We start from the raw sequence: 18,699 nt of genomic DNA, 5'->3' as shown, positions 1-18,699 counted from the left end.
CTCAGGGGAGAGTTCAGGAGTGTAGCATCCTCCTCTGTTTCTCTTTGAATAGGTAAATGAGATTATGCATGCTGTAGCAGCCAAGCCATGGCCCAAGTGGAATCATTATCATTACATCCTTAACCACGTGGGAATCACTACCATCACATTTATGATTAAGATACACCCTGAAGTTCCAGAGCCAAAGGTAAGAAATCATGACGAGATTGGAGTTTGTTGAGTTTGTTTCCACCACTTCCTTCTGAGAACATCACATCTAGATGAAACTGGTTCTTTGCCTTTTTAGAGGTAGCTATTGAATGCACACATGGGTGGGGTTAGGAAGGATCAGAAAATATTGTATTTCTTGCCCTTAATTCCTCTAGTTAACTCACAGGCTAACAGAAAAAAAAAAAGAATAAGAATGGTTTAAATTTTTTATTCATACATTCATTTAGTCTTCACTAATACAAGCACTACTTTAGGTATGTGGGATACAGTGGTGGATAAGATATAGTCAATGTTCCTAAAAAAAAAAAAAAACCAGCTGTTAGAAAAAGATAAGACGTTATAATCCAGTGTCATCAACAGTACAGAATGATGGTCCCCCTCAGTGCTCCCTCCTATATCTTTTAAACAGTACTCCCTACTTATCTATGTCCAAACTCCACTTAACAGAAATAATAAAGTTCTTCTCATTTTTGAGGCATTTGTGCCTAAAATAATTGCAGAATCAAGCACATAAATGGCTTCAGTAAACTTTCCTCAGATTGACCACCATTGTGAAATTAACAAGCAAATCACACGTTCATAACATAGAAACGATACGGTCACATATGAATTTATTCCATCATGTCTATGCACACCCAGAAAAATTAAATTCAGCCAAGGCCAGGTCTTTAGGTGGTGAAGGGTTAAGAAGCAGAAAGCACCACCCTGTTCTCATCCACTTTCTACAACTTATATTCTCACAATCAGTATTATCCTTCAGGATACAGCTTTATCTGTGAAGTGCCGCCATTAGGATAAAAATATATTATCAAGAATAAGTAACATGCGAACCCACTAGCACACATCAAAGCCCTGTAACATATTAGCAATAGTATATTTCTGCATGGATTATATCAGATCAGATCATAACATAGAGGAAAGGTACATTTTTGACAGAGATGGTGGGAATGGGGTGAAGGAGGCAGCATCAGTCACTAGAGTGAAAAGTACTAAAAAAAAGTTTTATTTCACAAATGTCCCTAGATCTGATCTTTAAACTGTTAACATAATATCCAAACACTCAAAGGGAGTCCAGCAATACACCATCAATCCCAGGGACATTGCACTAATCTTACATCAAATGCCATGTCCTAGAAGGTTCAGCATTCACAAAATACACACTCATGGCTCTGCCATCACTCAGAGGCCTGCTCCCTCTTTCTAGGGAGCCTTATGACAGATCCAACCTATCAACGTCTGACCCTCTTGCAGACCCACGGCAAAAGAACTTCACAGCTAGAGGCTCGGAGACCAGCTTCGCTGAAGGTACCACACTTCTGTATCAAGCTGTTTGAGAGAATACTGTAAGAAATCAGAAAAGTCAATCACTTAAGGGAACATGAGAATAAAGGACCTGCAAGGCATGAAGGCATAAAAACTGAGCAGTTCTTTCTCTCTCTTCAGGCCCCACTTCTCTCAGCTCCAAACCAGCAGAATAAAAACTGTTCATGAGCCTCTCTTTAAAATGTCATCTTTTTTTGGGGGGGGGGGGGCCTCTCATCCATCATTCATTTCCTCCCATGTTCCCTAGTTCATTTTCTTATCTTTTCCTCTCCTCTCCATCTCTTATCCTTGATCTATTTCCCCAGTCATATCATTTCTCTTCCCCTTCTCTCTTTCTTCCTCCCTTGTTTTGAATCCCCTTACCTTGAGTGGTTTAAGGCTGATCCATCTTCCCACCTCCAACCAGAACTGTTCCTGAGACCAATCCAGTAGAAGTCCTTTCTGAGGAAATTTTTAAGCAGGCTCTAATGGAGAGATTGAAGATGATAAAAAAAAAAAAAAAAGGTTAAGAGAATGTAGAAAACCAAAGAAGAGATTCAGTGTCATGATCAAATAATTATTCCTTACACTCCCTCTCATTACCATTATTATGGACTGAATGTTCATTTCTCCCCACAATTCATATGTTGAAGCTCTAACCTCTAACATGATGGTAACTGGGGTGGGGCCTTTGGAAGGTAACTAGGTTTAGATGAGGTCATGAACCCCTCATTAATGATGGGATTACTGCCCTTGTGAGAAGAGACCCCAGTTCAACCTCCCTCTTCAGGAGGGAATACAACCAGAGGGCAGCTGTCTGCAAGCCACCAAGAAGGTTCTCACCAGCAACTGAACCCGTCAACACCTTGATCTTGGACTTCCCAGCTTCCAGAACTGTCAGACATAAATGTCTGTGGTATGAGCCACCTAGTGATACTTCGGTTAGCACTTTAAGCTGATTAAAACCACCTCCTAGTCCAAATAACTTAATCTCTCTCTTTTTTTTTTTTTTTTTTTTACTTATGATAGTCACAGAGAGAGAGAGAGAGAGGCAGAGACACAGGCAGAGGGAGAAGCAGGCTCCATGCACCGGGAGCCCGATGTGGGATTCGATCCCGGGTCTCCAGGATCGCGCCCTGGGCCAAAGGCAGGCGCCAAACCGCTGCGCCACCCAGGGATCCCCTTAATCTCTCTTTTAAACTCTAATTCTAGAGATGCATTGCAGAGTGGAACATTTCCTAGAATTGAACTTTCTATCTATAATTGCATTTTTATAATGTGAAAGATAGATAAATATTACATCTCTGCCTTCCGTTGTAAGTTCCTCCTTGATTAGATGAAGTACTTAGTAAATATTCAAATAACTTTTACAGAAAAAAAAGCTAAATACCACTATAGAAGCAGTCATCTTTCTCATTATCATTTAATACATAAGTTATTATTAAGTCTGTAGCAAAATTCTTGTTTTTTTCCCAGTACTACACTCTCATTTTCCACGTTCTCATCAATCTTGAATATGACAAGAAAAATAAAAACAGTTCTTAGGGAAGCAAGCATAAGATAAAGTTAAGCTGTCTGCACCTCTATATTCCATGCTACCACTAGAAGAGAGATAACAGATTCTTTGCTCTGTAGAGTCTGACATTCAAATGAAGGAGTTTATACTCTAAGGCAATTGCCTTAGTAACTGGAATAAAATAAAGGATAAATCCCAGAAGATTAATTCTGTGGTAGGATTTGGTGTTTACAATAAACATCACCTCAGCTTTGAAAATTGCTTTCATAGCAGAGACGTTTCTTGTGATGCTGAATTTTCAATGTGATGTTAATGTTAACAAGTAATGTGTTTGTTCATGAGTACGAAGGATAAAATTGTAAGTCTGAAGATCAACATATTGACGGAAAATACTTACATAAACTAAGAAGCTCACTATTTGTATATGTTTCAGAGTACAAATGAATGTTTAGAGGTATCCATATGTGTCTTAACAGATACCAAAACCCTTGGGTTACAAGTGGTAGGTAAGTATGCACATGTACAGTAGCATTTGTGAACATTTAATAACTGATGTCTCTGTGTGTCCAGCAAATACTGTATGTATAATTAATGAGATAATTAATGCCTGGCATCTTCTCAATACTTCTTATTCTTAACCCTGGATGTCACTGTAAATCCCTTATGGAAAGAAAAAAGGAAAATAAGAAAGCATCTAAATTATATCCCCGTTCCTCCTATGTTGTTCCCAGGAATCCCGTATGTTAATTGTTTTGTTTGGTTGCCTGGTTGGTTTGGTTTTCTCTGAGTTAGAGTTTGACATGATAGATCAAGGCCATAATTTGAAAAAGGCCATAATTTGTTTCTGTGATCATATACTTCCTGACCATTTGTCTCAAGCCTCCTCCCTACATTAATGCTTTGAGACAACCAGGCATTTCATTTGGCAGTGGCCATCATGAGAGCATTGTATTCTCAAATTCGGTGAACTTGTTTTGATCTCTCTTCTCACTCTGTAAAATTATTGTTTGGAGGAATGGAAACTCAAAAAATAGCAGTGATATATGTTAATCCACAGTAATTTAGTGGTAAGACTTGGAGTAGAACCCAACGTCTTCCCCTAGTACCCAAGGCCTTGTCTCTACATAGTCCATCCCTCTGCAACCTACTTCTCTTTAAACTATGCTTTCTCAGAGCATCTGGCTGGCTCAGTCTGTAAAGCATGCAACTCTTCATCTCAGGATTATAAATTTGAGTCCCTCATTGGGTGTACAAATTACTTAAAAAATAAAATTTTTTTTAAATAAAATAAAATAAACTGCGCTTCTCTAGCTCTGAAAAAATCATGAGACTCCTAGAATATGTCAAACATGCACATTCAGCTAAGAGACTACATTCTCTTTGATGAAACACACCAAGAAGACAGCTTACGCTTATATTAGAACATTAGATTCCAATATTATTTACTTTCTTGGGGTCCCAGTGTTGCCACAGATCAGGCTGACATATGAATAAGGATATCTACTAAAGCTAAAACATCACATTTGTCTCTCATTATATCCAAGGTTAGATATTCTAAAACCGAGGCTGGGCGAGGAAGACCCAACATGGCAGAGTACTCTTGGGACTCCTCAGGCCATCTGAAAAACCTCCTCTAGAGGTTTTTGAAAAATCAAAGAAAATTACTGCCTTCTTCAAGTTTCAGGAAAAAATGTTTTTAAACTTCCTAATTTTCCTCTAACATTATACATTTTTGTTCATTTAAACATATCAATAATTTCTAATAATGGCTTAATTAGTTGAATACTTTTTTGCTGTTGTTGTTCATAACATCCTATTGTGCTTTTATTTATTTATTTTTCTAATTATTATTTTTTTTAGTTGAATACTTTTTGAAGAACATACTCTTTTTTTAATCCAGCAACCACTAAGATATTAGTTTTTACATTGTTTTTATTGGAAGATGGTTACCAAAGAATAAGAATTCAAGGACTTTTCTCTTAACTATGTCTAGACTAGTTCCCTTTACTTACTTGGAGACTATCATTGGTATGAATAAAGAATTTCTCCTAAAGTAAAGAGAAGCATAAAGCTTCTTTGCATTCCCAGGAAAGACATTAAAAGAGGATGTCTTAGTTCTGGCTGCTATAACAAATTACCATAGACTGGGTGACTTAAACTATGGGCACTTAATTCCCAGAATTCTGAAGGCTGGGACATTCAAGATCAAGTTTTTGACAGATCTGGTATCTGGTGAGAGCTTACTTCCTGATTTGCAGATGACCATCTTCTCATTGTATCCTCACATGGCAGAGAGAAGAGAGACAAGCGCTTTCATGTCTCCTCTTATAAGGGTATTAATCCCATCATGAGGGACCCACCCTCATGATCTAATTTCCCAAGGACCACATCTTCATATGCCACCACATTGAGGATCAGGATTTCAATATATGAATTTTGGAAAGCACGAACATGTAGTCCATAACAGAAAGAACAAGTCTTTCGTGCTACTTCCCATTTTAGAATTACTTCTATTTTCTCTTCATTGAATTTCAATCTTAGTTTCCACGGAAGAAACATGGTTGCAGTGGCTTCTAAATGAAACATTTGAAAAATCTGTAAAACTTGCGTATCAATACTTCCTTCCTGTTATAGCTTTGTTCTCTCAAGATAGGGTATCCTGAAAACAATTATGTCTTATATTTGTTTTACATTAAGGTTTACAAAATACCTTTGTATCCATTCCTAACTTCATCTGAAAAGTATGGCATTTAGGAAAACAAAACAAAAACAATATACTGCCATCTATCACTAACTCTTCACCACTATCTGAGGATTAAAAAATTGCTTAATCTGGCTTAGCCTTAATTTTCTTAAGAGGACTTAGTACAGATATTCTCAAGGATTTTTTTCCAGTTATAAAATAAAACCCTAATTAACATGGTGGAGCAGAAGGGGACCCTAGATTTGCCTCGTGCCACAAACACAGCTAGATAAATATCAAACCATTCTAAATACCCAAGAAATTGATCTGAATGCTAAGAGAACAAACTGCGGAACTAGAGGGAGAAAAGAAACCACACCAGGGGATGTAGGAAGCACAGAGACATGATTCTGGGGAGAAAAGAAATGCAGGTGCTTCAAAGGAGATGGAGCCTTGATCTTGGAGAGAGGAGAGAGAGAAAGAGACAGAAAGTGAGAAAGAGAAAGTAGTACACAGGGAATTGCACAAGAGAAACACTTCCCCCAAACCACTGACTGGGAAAACTAAAGCAGCTGACTATCTTAAGTTTTTACAATCAGGGAAGCCCAAAGTTTGAAGCTTCAGAAGTCCATTAGCCACCAGTGGAGCCTGTCGGCCATAACAGTGCTTCTATGGGGAAGGAAAGCAAAGACCTGGGACCAGACAGCATCGTTTGAGGATCCCCTTGGTTGCACCGGAAGAGACAGTTCCTCTTCTTGGAGTGCATTTGGGAGAGGAGGCTCAGCCTCTCAGGGGACAAAAGAGCCGGTGGGCACCAATGTGCTGCCCTGTTCATTAGCACAGGAACAGAGACACCTGCTGAGGGCAGCAAATCTTGATGCTGGCTTTTGCTGAGCTTTACCATAAACTCCAAGCCACTGTGCAATCATGTGACTACTTTTCTGGGACTAAAGGGCACCAACTGCAGTGTGGCAAGACCTTCCCCCAGAGGATCAGCATCATTCTGTGCTGCTGGGGGCTCCTAAAATTTGGAGTTTTGAAACCCAGCCATAAGCCTGGGATAAAACACAGAAGTACCATGCCATGGGGTGGGCAGACGGCTTGGCCACAGACAGGGTGAGGGCAGATATCTGACGGAAACCAGTAATACAAGAGGAGAGACTGTTTGCTCTTCTGTGAGGGCTTCCTGAACAGTGGCAGGCTCTGCACCCCTGCACCCTATAGGTGCATCTTTACTAGGGTAAGTCAGCCTGACAACCAGCACAGCAGGCTCTTCCCCCAGAAGACCAGCACAGACCCCTCACACACCAAGTCTATTGACCATAGAAGTGCTGCAAAGCTTCAGCTCTAGGGGAAATAAGATCTAGCCTCTTTAAAAGCAGACCAAAACACACCTAGTTAAAACTTTAAAACTTGCCGCACTGTGGACAAGGTCCAAACACTCCCTACTGCAGGCAAGGAGAAACTCAGCAGAGGACTGACCTGAAGGAAGGAGCAGCCAAAACACAACAGCACAGTGCACACACTGAAACATTTCCTAAAGCACCAGGCCCGGGATGCCTGGGTGGCTCAGCGGTTGAGCATCTGCCTTTGGCTCAGGGCATGATCCCGGGATCCTGGATCAAGTCCCACATCAGGCTCCCTGCAAGGAGCCTGCTTCTCCCTCTGCCTATGTCTCTGCCTCTCTCTCTCTGTGTCTTTCATGAATAAATAAATAAATCTTAAAAAAAAAAAAAAAAAAAAGCACCAGGCCCCAGACAGTATAGGACCTCTTCTTAATACAGCCATTACTTTCAGGAGCATGAAACATAACAGGCTTTCCTAACACACACAAAAACAGCGACCTACACAAAATGACAAGACAGAGGAATTCACTCAGAAAGAAAGAACAAGAAGTGATAACCAGGGAACTAATCAAAACAAATATAAACATGCCTGAACTAGAATTTAAAACAACAATCATGATGATACTAGCTGGGCTTGAGAAAAGCATAGACGACACCAGAGAATCCCTTTCTGCAGAGATAAAAGAACTAAAAACTTGTCAGGCCAAAATAAAAAAATGCTATAGCTGAGATGCAAAATTGACTATATGCAATGACAAGTATGGACAAAGCAGAGGAATGAATCAGTGATACAGAGACATAATTATGGAAAATAATGAAACGGAAAATAAGAGGGGAAGAAAGTATTGGATCACAAATGTAGACTCACAAAACTCAGCAACTCCATAAAGGATAATAAAATTCATATCATAGGAGTCCCAGAATAAAAAGAGAGGGAAGGGGGGCAGAAAGTTTATCTAAACAAATTATAGTTGAAAACTTCCCTAATCTGGGGAAGGAGACAGTCATTCAAGTCCAGGAAGCACAGGAAACTGAAACTCTCACCAAATTCAACAAAAGCTGACCAACACCAAGATATGTCATAGTACAATTTGCAGTATATAGAGATAAGGAAAGAATCCTGAAAGTAGTAAGGGTAAATAAATCCCTAACCTATAAGGGAAGATAAATCAGGTAGCAGTAGCTCTCTCCACAAAAACCTGGCAGGCCACAAGAGAGTGGTATGATGTATTCAACATGCTGAATGGGAAAAATATGCAGCCAAGAATACTTTACCTGAGGAAGCTGTCATTAGAAGAAGAGATAAAGATCTTCCCAGACAAAAAGTCAAAGAGTTCATGACTACTAAACCAGCCCTGCAAGAAATATTAAAGGGGGCCCTTTAAGTGGGAAAGAAAGACCAAAAGCAACAAAGACTAGAAAGGAACAGAGAAAATCTCCAGAAATAGCAACTTTACAGGTAATAATATGGCACTAAATTCTTATCTATCAATAATTACTCTGAATGGAGGTAGACTAAATGCTCCAATCAAAAGATATAGGGTATCAGAATGGATTAAAAAATCAAGACCTATCTATATATTGCTTACAAGAGACTCATTTTAAACAAGTGTAATGACACCTCCAGATTGAAAGTGAGGGTATAGAGAACCATATATCATGCCAATGGACATCAAAAGAAAGCCAAAGTAGCCATACTTATATCAGACAAACTAGATTTTAAACCAAAGTCTGTAACAAGAGATAAAAAAGAGCATTATATCATAAGTAAGAGGTTTATCCAACAAGAAGATCTAACAATTGTAAATATTTATGCCCCAACTTGGGAGCACCCAAATATATAAATCAATTAATAACAAACATAAAGAAACTCATTGAGGGACGCCTGGATGGTTCAATGGTTTGGCACCTGCCTTTGGTGCAAAAACAGTACCATAGATCAAAAATACTAAGAGCTGGTTCTTTGAAAGAATTAATCAAATTGATAAACCCCTATTCAGACTTATCGAAAAGAAGAGAGAAAGAACCCAAATAAATAAAATCACAAGTCAAAAAGGAGAGATCACAATCAACACCACAGAAATACAAACAATTATAAAAGCATATCAAAAAAAATTATATGTCGGGATCCCTGGGTGGCGCAGCGGTTTGGCGCCTGCCTTTGGCCCAGGGCGCGATCCTGGAGATCCAAGATCGAATCCCACGTCGGGCTCTCGCTGCATGGAGCCTGCCTCCCTCTGCCTGTGTCTCTGCCTCTCTCTCGTTCTCTCTCTGTGTGACTATCATAAATAAATAAAAATTAAAAAAAAAATTATATGTCAACAAACTGAGCAATCTGGAAGAAATGGATAAATTCCTAGAAACATAAAACTACCAAAACTGAAACAGGAAGAACTAGCAAATTTGAATAAACCCAAAACCAACAAAGAAATTGAATCAGTAATCAAAAATCTCCTGGCAAACAAAAGTCAGGGCCAGGTGGCTTCCCAGGGGTATTTTACCAGACATCTAAAGAAGAGTTAACACCTATTCTTCTCAAACTGCCCCAAAAAATAGAAATGGAAGGAAAACTTCCACATTCATTCTATGAGGCCAGCATTAGCTTGATTCTGAAACTAAAAAGGAGAGTTATAGGCCAATATCCCTGATGAATATTGATGCAAAAATTCTCAACAAGATACTACCAAGTGGAATCCAATAGTACATTAAAATATTATTCACCACAATCAAGTAGGACTTATTCCTGGGCTTTAGGGGTGGTTCAATACTCGCAAATCAATCAACATGACATGCCACATTAATAAAAGAAAGGATAAGAACCATATGATCCTCTCAATGGATGCAGAAAAAGCATTTGACAAAATACAACATCTATTGTTGATTAAAAAAAAAAAACCCTCAACAAAGTAGGGATAGATGGAACATACCTCAACATCATAAAGACCATATATGAAAGACCTGCAGCTAATATCATCCTGAATGAGGAAAAACTGAGAGCTTTTCTTCTGTAGTCAGGAATAAGACAGGGATGTCCACTCCCACTATCATTATTTAACATAGTACTAGAAGTCCTAGCCTCAGCAATCAGACAAAAAAAGAAATAAAAGGCATCCAAATTGGCAAAGAAGAGTCAAACTCTCACTACCCACAGATGACATGATACTTTGTAGAAACCTCAAAAGATTCCACCAAAAAATTACTAGAACTGATACACAAATTCAGCAAAGATATAAAATCAATGTGTAGAAATCTGTTGCATTTCTATACACCAATAATGAAGCAGCAGAAAGAGAAATCAAGACAGTCTCTTCAACAAACGGTGTTGGGAAAACTGGACAGCAATATACAGAAGAATGAAATTGGACCACATTCCTACTTCATACACAAAAATAAATTCAAAATGGATGGAAGACCTAAATGTGAGACAGGAAACCATCAAAATCCTAGAAAAGAATACAGGCAGCCACCTCTTTGATCTCAGCCACACAACTTCTTACTAGAGACATCTCCAGAAGCAAGGGAAACAAAGGCAAAAATGAACTATTGGGACTTCATCAGGATAAAAAGCTTCTGCATAGTTAAAGAAACAATCAATAAAACTGAATGATGACCTATGCAATGGGAGAAGATTTGAAAATGATGTATCTTTTTTATTTTAGTCTGTCTTCTTTCTTTCTTTCTTTCTTTCTTTCTTTCTTTCTTTCTTTCTTTCTTTCTTTCTTCTTTCTTTAACAGAGAAAAAGCACAACGAGAGGGGAGCAACAGGCAGTAGGAGAGGGAAAGGAAGCAGGCTCCCCACTGAGCAGGCCCCATGTAGGGCTCCATCCCAGAAACCTGGGATCATGATCTGAGCTAAAGGTATTTGCCTAACTGATTGAGCCACCCAGGCACCCCACAAATGACATATCTGATAAAGGGTTAGTATCCAAAATCTATAAAGAACTTATCAAATTTAACACCCAAAAAACAAATAATCCAGTTAAGAAAATGCCAGAAGACTTGAATAGACATTTTTCCAAAGAAAACATCCAGATGTCTAACAGACACATGAACAGATGTTCAATATCACTCATCATCAGGGATATACAAATCAAAACCATGATGAGATACCACTGCACACCAGTCAGAATGGCTAAAATTAACAACATGGTAAACAACAAATGATGATGAGAATGTGGAAAACAGGGAACCCTCTTGCACTGTTGGTGGGAATGCAAACCCACCAACAACTACTGTAGCCACTTTGAAAGCAATATGGATTGTCTCCAAAAACTTAAAAATAGTACTACCCTATGACCCAGCAATTGCACTACTAGGTATTTACCCAAGGTTACAAAAACACTGATTCAAAGGTGCACATGCACACTGATGTTTATACCAGCATTATCAACAATAGCCAAATTATGGAAAGAACCGGGATCCCTGGGTGGCGCAGCGGTTTAGCGCCTGCCTTTGGTCCAGGGCGCGATCCTGGAGACCCGGGATTGAATCCCACGTCGGGCTCCCGGTGCATGGAGCCTGCTTCTCCCTCTGCCTGTGTCTCGGCCTCTGTGTGTGTGTGTGTGTGTGTGACTATCATAAATTAAAAAATAAAAAAATAATTTAAAAATATTTTTTAAAAATTAAAAAACAAATTATGGAAAGAACCCAAATGTCCATCAGCTGATGAATGGATAAAGAAGAGGTGGGGTGTGTGTGTGCATATATATATATATATACATATATATATAAATGATTCTCATATGTTTATATGAATATACATATTCACATATATATAAAAGGAATATTACTCAGCCATCAAAAGAATGAAATCTTGCCATTTGCAATAACATGGATGGAACTAGAGGGTATCATGCTAAGCAAAATAAGTCAGTCAGAGAAAGACAAAAGTACCAGATGATTTCACTCATATATGGAATTTAAGAAACAAAACAGATGGACATAGGGGAAGCAAAGAGAGAGAGAGAGAGAAACAAAGCACAAAAGTCTCAACAATAGAAAACAGAGGGTTGATGGAGATAGATGAGTGAGGAATAGGCTAGTAGGTGATGGGTATTAAGGAGGGCACTTGTGATGACACTGGGTGTTATGTGTAAGTGATGAATCACTAAATTCTATACCTGAAACCAATTTTACCATATGTGTTAATTAGAACTTAAATACAAACTTGAAGCTTTAAAAAAAAAAAAAACTCTGAAAGATACACAAGTTCTATCATCCTCTTTACAGAGGAGTAAAAAAGTTCACCTTGGTCAAAAGGCTTACCCAAGGCTCTGCATTGAATAAGCATCTAAATTTTCTCTCCCAGTGCTAAGCTTTCATATATGAGGCTCTCCCCTTCTAGTGATAAATAAGATCATATTGTGCCCCTGATTAATACTTTCTGATGGTTTCCTCTTTCACACAGAACAAAATATAAAGTTTCCACTATGTATATTATAAGATTTTACATGATCTAGACCTTGCCAACCATTTTATTCACTTACTAGCTTCCAGTCATATGACCCTTTTTTCAGTTCTTTTAACATGCCAAGGTCATTTTTACTTTATGATCTTTACATAGCTTTTTCCTCTGCCTGAAATACCCTTTCCCTAGATTTTCCTATGGGTGTCATTCAGGCCTAGGTTCCAGCTCCCATGTTACCTCCTTAGATGGCCAACATCCTTGGCCAATCTAAAGTAGTACCTACATTTACTGTTTCACTTTCTTCAAAGCATATATCACCATGTTAATTACTTCGTGGATGTCTGTCTTTCCTCTGACTAAAATGTAAGCACCCTAACAGCAAGAATTCTTGATTATTACTGTAACCCCGCCACCTAGGAAAATATATGAAATTATTTACTTTAGAGTTTGTAATGTTCTGTCATATTTTAGAAAAAAATGCAAAACCTAAAGTCAAAATGGAGACAGAACTCAGATAAAATCAGATACAGCATGACTCGGTGCCATACTATAGGTCAATATTTATGCATTATACACACATAGACATGGTTCTATAAGTAATATTTTTAAATTGTAATTTAGATATTATTAAGGCATAGAACATACTCCTTAAAGTTCTAAACTAAGATGGTTTGTGGGATATATCTAAGTTATTTCAACTCCTATGGAAATAAATTAATAATATCTCAAAATTACTTGGGCTCATCTATTCTTAGGAATTATATCCTAAAAAATAACCTCAAGAAAAATAAGTCATAAAAATATGCATATAACTGCACAGAAATTAGAAATAAGTAAAACTTCATCTTGAAATATAAAAAATAGATAAGCAATAATAGAATAATACAGAACCTTAAAAATAAAACCTAAAATAATGTAATGTTTGGAAAAAACAGGAATGAAATAATGTTAGGTAATAAAAGCAGAATATATAAACACAGTGTGTCCAAAAAACTAGAAACATAGGATAAATGTATTTTTTTTAAAGATTGTATTTAATTCTTTGAGAGAAAGAAGGAGACCATGAGCACAAGCAGGGGGAGAGGCAGAGGGAGAGAGAAAGGAAGAAGCAGATGCTCTGTGCAGCAGGGAGCAGGATGTGGGGCTCAATCCCTGGACCCTGTGATCATCACCTGAGTTGAAGGCAGACACTTAACCCTGATGCCCTTGTATTTTTTAATAAATATATCTGTTTTAAATAAATATATCTGGGGACATCTGGGTGGCTCAGCGGTTGAGCATCTGCCTTCAGCCCAGGGCGTGATCCTGGATTTCCGGGATCAAGTCCCACATCAGGCTCCCTGCATGGAGCCTGCTTCTCTCTCTGCCTATGTCTCTGTCTTTCTCTCTCTGTGTCTTTCATGAATAAATAAAATGTTTAAAAATAATAATAATAAATAAATAAATGTATCTGTTATATTTTTTAATAACATCATCAATATTTTTTTCTTCAACCTCCGGATACCTTTTCAGGTGAAGTGTTTAAAGCAATGGATGTACTTACTAACTTGAAAAAAAAAAGTAATACAGAGCAATAGTAATAATAATAATACAGAGTAATAATAGTAATAATAATACAGAGTAATAATAGTTACTCTGTATTATTACATAGTAATAATAATAATACAGAGCACCCATAACATCGAAAATCAACTAGATCTTTAAATTTAGAGGAATTTTGCCTGAAAATATATCTTTAGGTTGAATAAAAACATATTGAGCATATTACTTGAAAATGTAACAAATATTCTATGTAAAAATAGGTTTATCCTATGTTTTCAGACTTTCAGATACTTTATAGCATGCAAACTGTAATTACTATCATATAAAAACATGCAGCTACATTAAGAGATTTCAAAGGAAAATTTGACAGGCTACAAATTTCTAGAGTTTAACATTGATATGAATGTCCCTTATAATTTTGTGTATGTGCACAATACTAAAAGTCAATTAAGACTTACTGTGTAAACCAGAACACTCTCTTTAAAAGACAATGAGAGGGACGCCTGGGTGGCTTAGCAGTTGAGTGTCTGCCTTCGGCTTAGGGCATGATTCTGGAGTTCTGGATCGAGTCTCACATCAGGCTCCCTGAATGGAGCCTGCTTCTCCGTCTGCCTGTGTCTCTGTCTCTCTCTGTGTCTCTGTCTCTCTCTGTGTCTCTCATGAATAAATAAAATCTTAAAAAAAAAAAAGAAAACAGTGAGACTGTCCATTGATAAATGAATAAACAAAATTGGTATATCCACATAATTGAATATTATTTAGCCATAAAAAGGAATGAAATTCTGATACATGCTACAGCATGAATTGACCTTAAAAACATGCTAAGTGAGGGACCCCTGGGTGGCTCAGCAGTTGAGCATCTGCCTTTGGTTCAAGACGTGATCCCAGAGTCCCAGGATCAAGTCCCACATCAGGCTCCCCTCAAAGAGCCTGCTTCCTTCCCCCTCTGCCTATGTATCTGCCTCTCTGTGTCTCTCATGAATAAATAAATGAAATCTTAAAAAAAAAAAAACATGCTATGCGAAATAAGCCAGGTACAAAAGGACATAATAGGCAAATTCAGAGACACCAAAAGTAGAACAGTAGTTACCAAGAGTTGGAGGGAAGAGGAAATGAGGAGTTAGTGTTTAGTGGGTACAGAGTTTTGGTTTGGGGTGATGTAAAAGTTCTAGAGGTGAACAGTGGTGACAGTTGAACAACAGCATGAATGTACTTAACACCACTTAATTGTACACTTGAAAATGGTTGAAATGGTGAATTTTGTTATGCATATGTTCTACCACAATTTTGCAAAATGTTAAAAAAAAAAAAGTGAGAGATATCTTAACCTATTTACACACCTGCACTCTTGGTGTGAAGGTCACAGACACTGCTTTGATCTACTTATGAAGAAAGGGTGACAAAAAAACACAGACATTATCAGACAATAAGTACCTCCAGAGTGAAACAATTCTGCTACCATCCCCCTCTGTTTCCAGGCATTTCTTTGAAACTTCTAACATATTTCAGATTTCCTCATAAGGAAAATACCCAATTCAACAAGTCATAACTTATTTTATGACATATACTTCATGAATTTCATGTCTTGGGAGACAGAAGAATAAAGCAAGTTATTTTGGCTCTAGGCTTTACTTTGAGCAACAAGGAGAATTAAAGTGGAAAAGAAGAAAAACTAAAATTAAGTGATTCATACTACGTTAAAGGAACTCCCACACAGATTTCCTCATTTAATATCATAAGAACACTGGAAAGAATTTTCTCTACTTTACACGTGAGAAACTTGAGAATCAAAGAGGTTAAGAAAATTTCTCGAGTTCACATAGCTAGTGCACAAGGTAGTAAAATGAACTCGTGACTATCTGAAAGAAATCAAAAAAAGTCCTTTCTGTTACTTCAAAATATGGGGGAAAGTAACCATGTTACTGTAATGTCTGTATTGCAGTAACCAAAGAAGGAAGCCCTGAGTATATTTAGATATAAATCCTAAAAACAAGAAAAGCCAATATCAAAAGTTCAGGAGGAAGACTAGGACAGTCCCAAAGTCATAAACTCTGATAGAGAGTTAAGTATGGGTTAAGGCTGAATGAGAGGTTGTTAAAACAAGAGTCAGATTATATAATTTCACATCATGATAATGAAGAAAGATGTTACAGGGTGAGGAGCATCGTGATAGATTTAAAGAAACCAAAGTATTTTCCAGAGAACTCTCTGGTCAACATACATTTTAAAATAACAAACCAACAACTATAACAAACAAATGCTAAGAGAAGAGAGGGAGCAGAAGTGCACTGGTTTCTGGGACAGTGGAGTGGGCCTAAAAAATAAACTAAACAAAAAACAAATGCTAATATACTAAATGAACTGAGCCTAATAGAAAAATCTGACAACAAAAATCAAGAACTTAAATATATCTAAAGATCTAAAGATAAATTCAAAGGACAAGAGAAACAATAGAGTAGATGTCATAAAAAAACTAAAAAAGTAATGGAGTGATTCAATTTTAATTTTGTTATTAATTATTTTTAAAGATTTTATTTATTTGAGAGAAAGTAAGAGAGAGAGCACATGTGGTGGGAGGGAGAGGGAGAAAGAAGCAAACTCCCCTCTGAGCAGAGAGCCGATACAAGGCTGGATCCCAGAACAGTGAGATCATGAACTAAGCCAAAAGCAGACACTTAACCAACTGAGCCACCAGGCACCCTATCAATTTTCTTATTATTCTCTCAAAAATAAAATAAATATTTAAGTCCAGGAAAGAAAAAAGAGATAATAAGTGAGCATCTCACTACTTTTTAAATATATTTAAACCCCAAGAATCCTATAATGTACATTCCAGATTTCAACTTCAAATAATTTTTTAAACATGAACAGAAAAGGCATCAAAAACAAAAACAAAACAAAAAGAATAGAAAATCCACAGAAGGCAATTAATAGTAAGTGTTGTCTTGTTTTTCAGCATGCACAAGATGTATCAGGAAGCCAACAAGTACAGTATTTCTATACGTGGCTGATATAGTTTAAAATCTGGCTCTGAATTTAAAAAAAAAAAAAAGTCTAGCTCTGCCAGATTTGTAGACTTACATTTGTTCACTAACTCTTGTTCATTAACCACTCATTCATCAGTAAATGGAGATGTTGAATCCTGTTTCATAGGATATGCTGTGAAAATTGAGAATAATATACATAAAATACCTGGCACATGGTCGGTGCTCCATATATATTAGTTTCCTATTTATTATTATTATTATTTATTATTATTATTATATTTTGATGTAACTGAACTAAGAAGTGGGCTACATTTATGTATCCTACTGACAGATAACTATTTAACAGCATGAGAGAGATACTTTCCCATACCTTTATAGCCTCTGGCATATAACAAACTAATTCTCTAGCAGTATTCTCTACCAGTGGAATGCCAATTTGAAAACTTTCTATTTTATAGTGAAAGGGAATAAAGGGGAAAGGAGGGAAAATGAGTGGGAAATATCAGAGAGGGTGATGGAACATGAGAGACTCCTAACTCTGGGAAACGAACAAGGGGTGGTGGAAAGGGAGGTGGGCAGTAGCTGTTTAGTCCTAAGTATGATACTAAGAATATCAAGCATACCTTAAAATAGTATGTAAATCTTGCCTTGAGAACCAAAGAATAACAATGCTAGTAACAAGAGGCTCAGGAGATCAGATATAAGTCAAGCTGGTTCTAATAGAATCTGACAAAAGCTGGAGGCAAGAAAAAGAATTAGACCAGAGAATCCAGAAAGACTCCACAGGAATGTCAGAAGGGGTCATAAGACCCCGTGATGAGAAAATAAACTGGTTTTGGCAATATAGCCAATCTAACTCTGTTCGGCTTATTCAACAGCAGAGGCAGGATTCAGGGAAAGTAAAGAAAGATAGAAAGACATTCCTCTAATACCCTTCCATTCCTTTGGGGGAGCACAGAGAAACAGAAATACCGCCAAGCCCCACATATTCTGTGCCTTAGCTCTTTTCCTCCTTAGCTTTCATTGTCACCTGGCCTCATTTATAATAGACACTATACCACACTTCTCTGTGGTACAGTCTTACATTATGACTCACAACTCTGTTTATCAGTATTTGTCCTGCAATGTTTCAAGCTCTTTGCTCACTTCTGCTATTGACTTTAGTCAGCTCAAGTCTTCAGAGGCAACTGCAGCAGAGTAAGAATAGGAGTTGCTGCAAAAGACCCAGAAAGCGAGGCTATTATGATCAGATTCCATGAAACCAAGATTTCATATATCTAATGAATAAACCCCAATGCATTCTACCACCTAGTTTGGGGAAGGCATAAAAGAAAAGGAAGTCACAGGGACAGGCTGATTTGGAATTAGATTCTATGGAGAATTTCAAAGGAATTTCTCATTTGATAGAAAATAAGAAATCTAGATGCTGTAATCTTTTCTTAAAATAGGAAGTTGTAAAACTTAGGGACTTTATATTCTCAACAGCTTCAGAGTAGTTATCTCTGAATTTCTCCAAAGAATGTTAATATAGTTGAATTCCTTTTTTTTTTAAACTGAAGAACAGTTTACACACAATGTCACATTAGTTTCAGATGTACAACATAGTGATTGGACAAATCTGGGCATGCTGTGCTACAAAAGTAGGTAGCATCTGTCACTATACAATGTTCTAATAGTTTAATTCTTAACAAACTGGGATCCCTGGG

The 18,699-nt window shown here is 37.3% G+C and overlaps 1 protein-coding gene across 2 annotated transcripts in view; it reads right to left on the bottom strand.

Moving 5' to 3' along the window:
* Nucleotides 1-421: 421 nt before the first annotated feature.
* The window catches only part of KLRG1 (killer cell lectin like receptor G1), a 35,071-nt gene continuing 16,793 nt past the window's right edge, over nt 422-18,699 (bottom strand). For both annotated transcript variants that reach the window (XM_041736265.1, XM_041736266.1), the window contains exons 6-7: nt 1,897-1,997; nt 422-1,551 (exon numbers count right to left, since the gene is read on the bottom strand). In XM_041736265.1, coding sequence (XP_041592199.1) covers nt 1,440-1,551; nt 1,897-1,997 — 213 coding nt within the window. In that variant the 3' untranslated portion in view covers nt 422-1,439. The remainder of the gene's footprint in view (nt 1,552-1,896; nt 1,998-18,699) is intronic.

The sequence above is a fragment of the Vulpes lagopus genome, chromosome 21 (assembly GCF_018345385.1).
Source record: "Vulpes lagopus strain Blue_001 chromosome 21, ASM1834538v1, whole genome shotgun sequence".
Lineage (NCBI taxonomy): Eukaryota > Metazoa > Chordata > Mammalia > Carnivora > Canidae > Vulpes > Vulpes lagopus.
The sequence above is the reverse complement of the archived record's forward strand: the minus strand, read 5'-3'. Positions and strand labels throughout refer to the sequence as shown.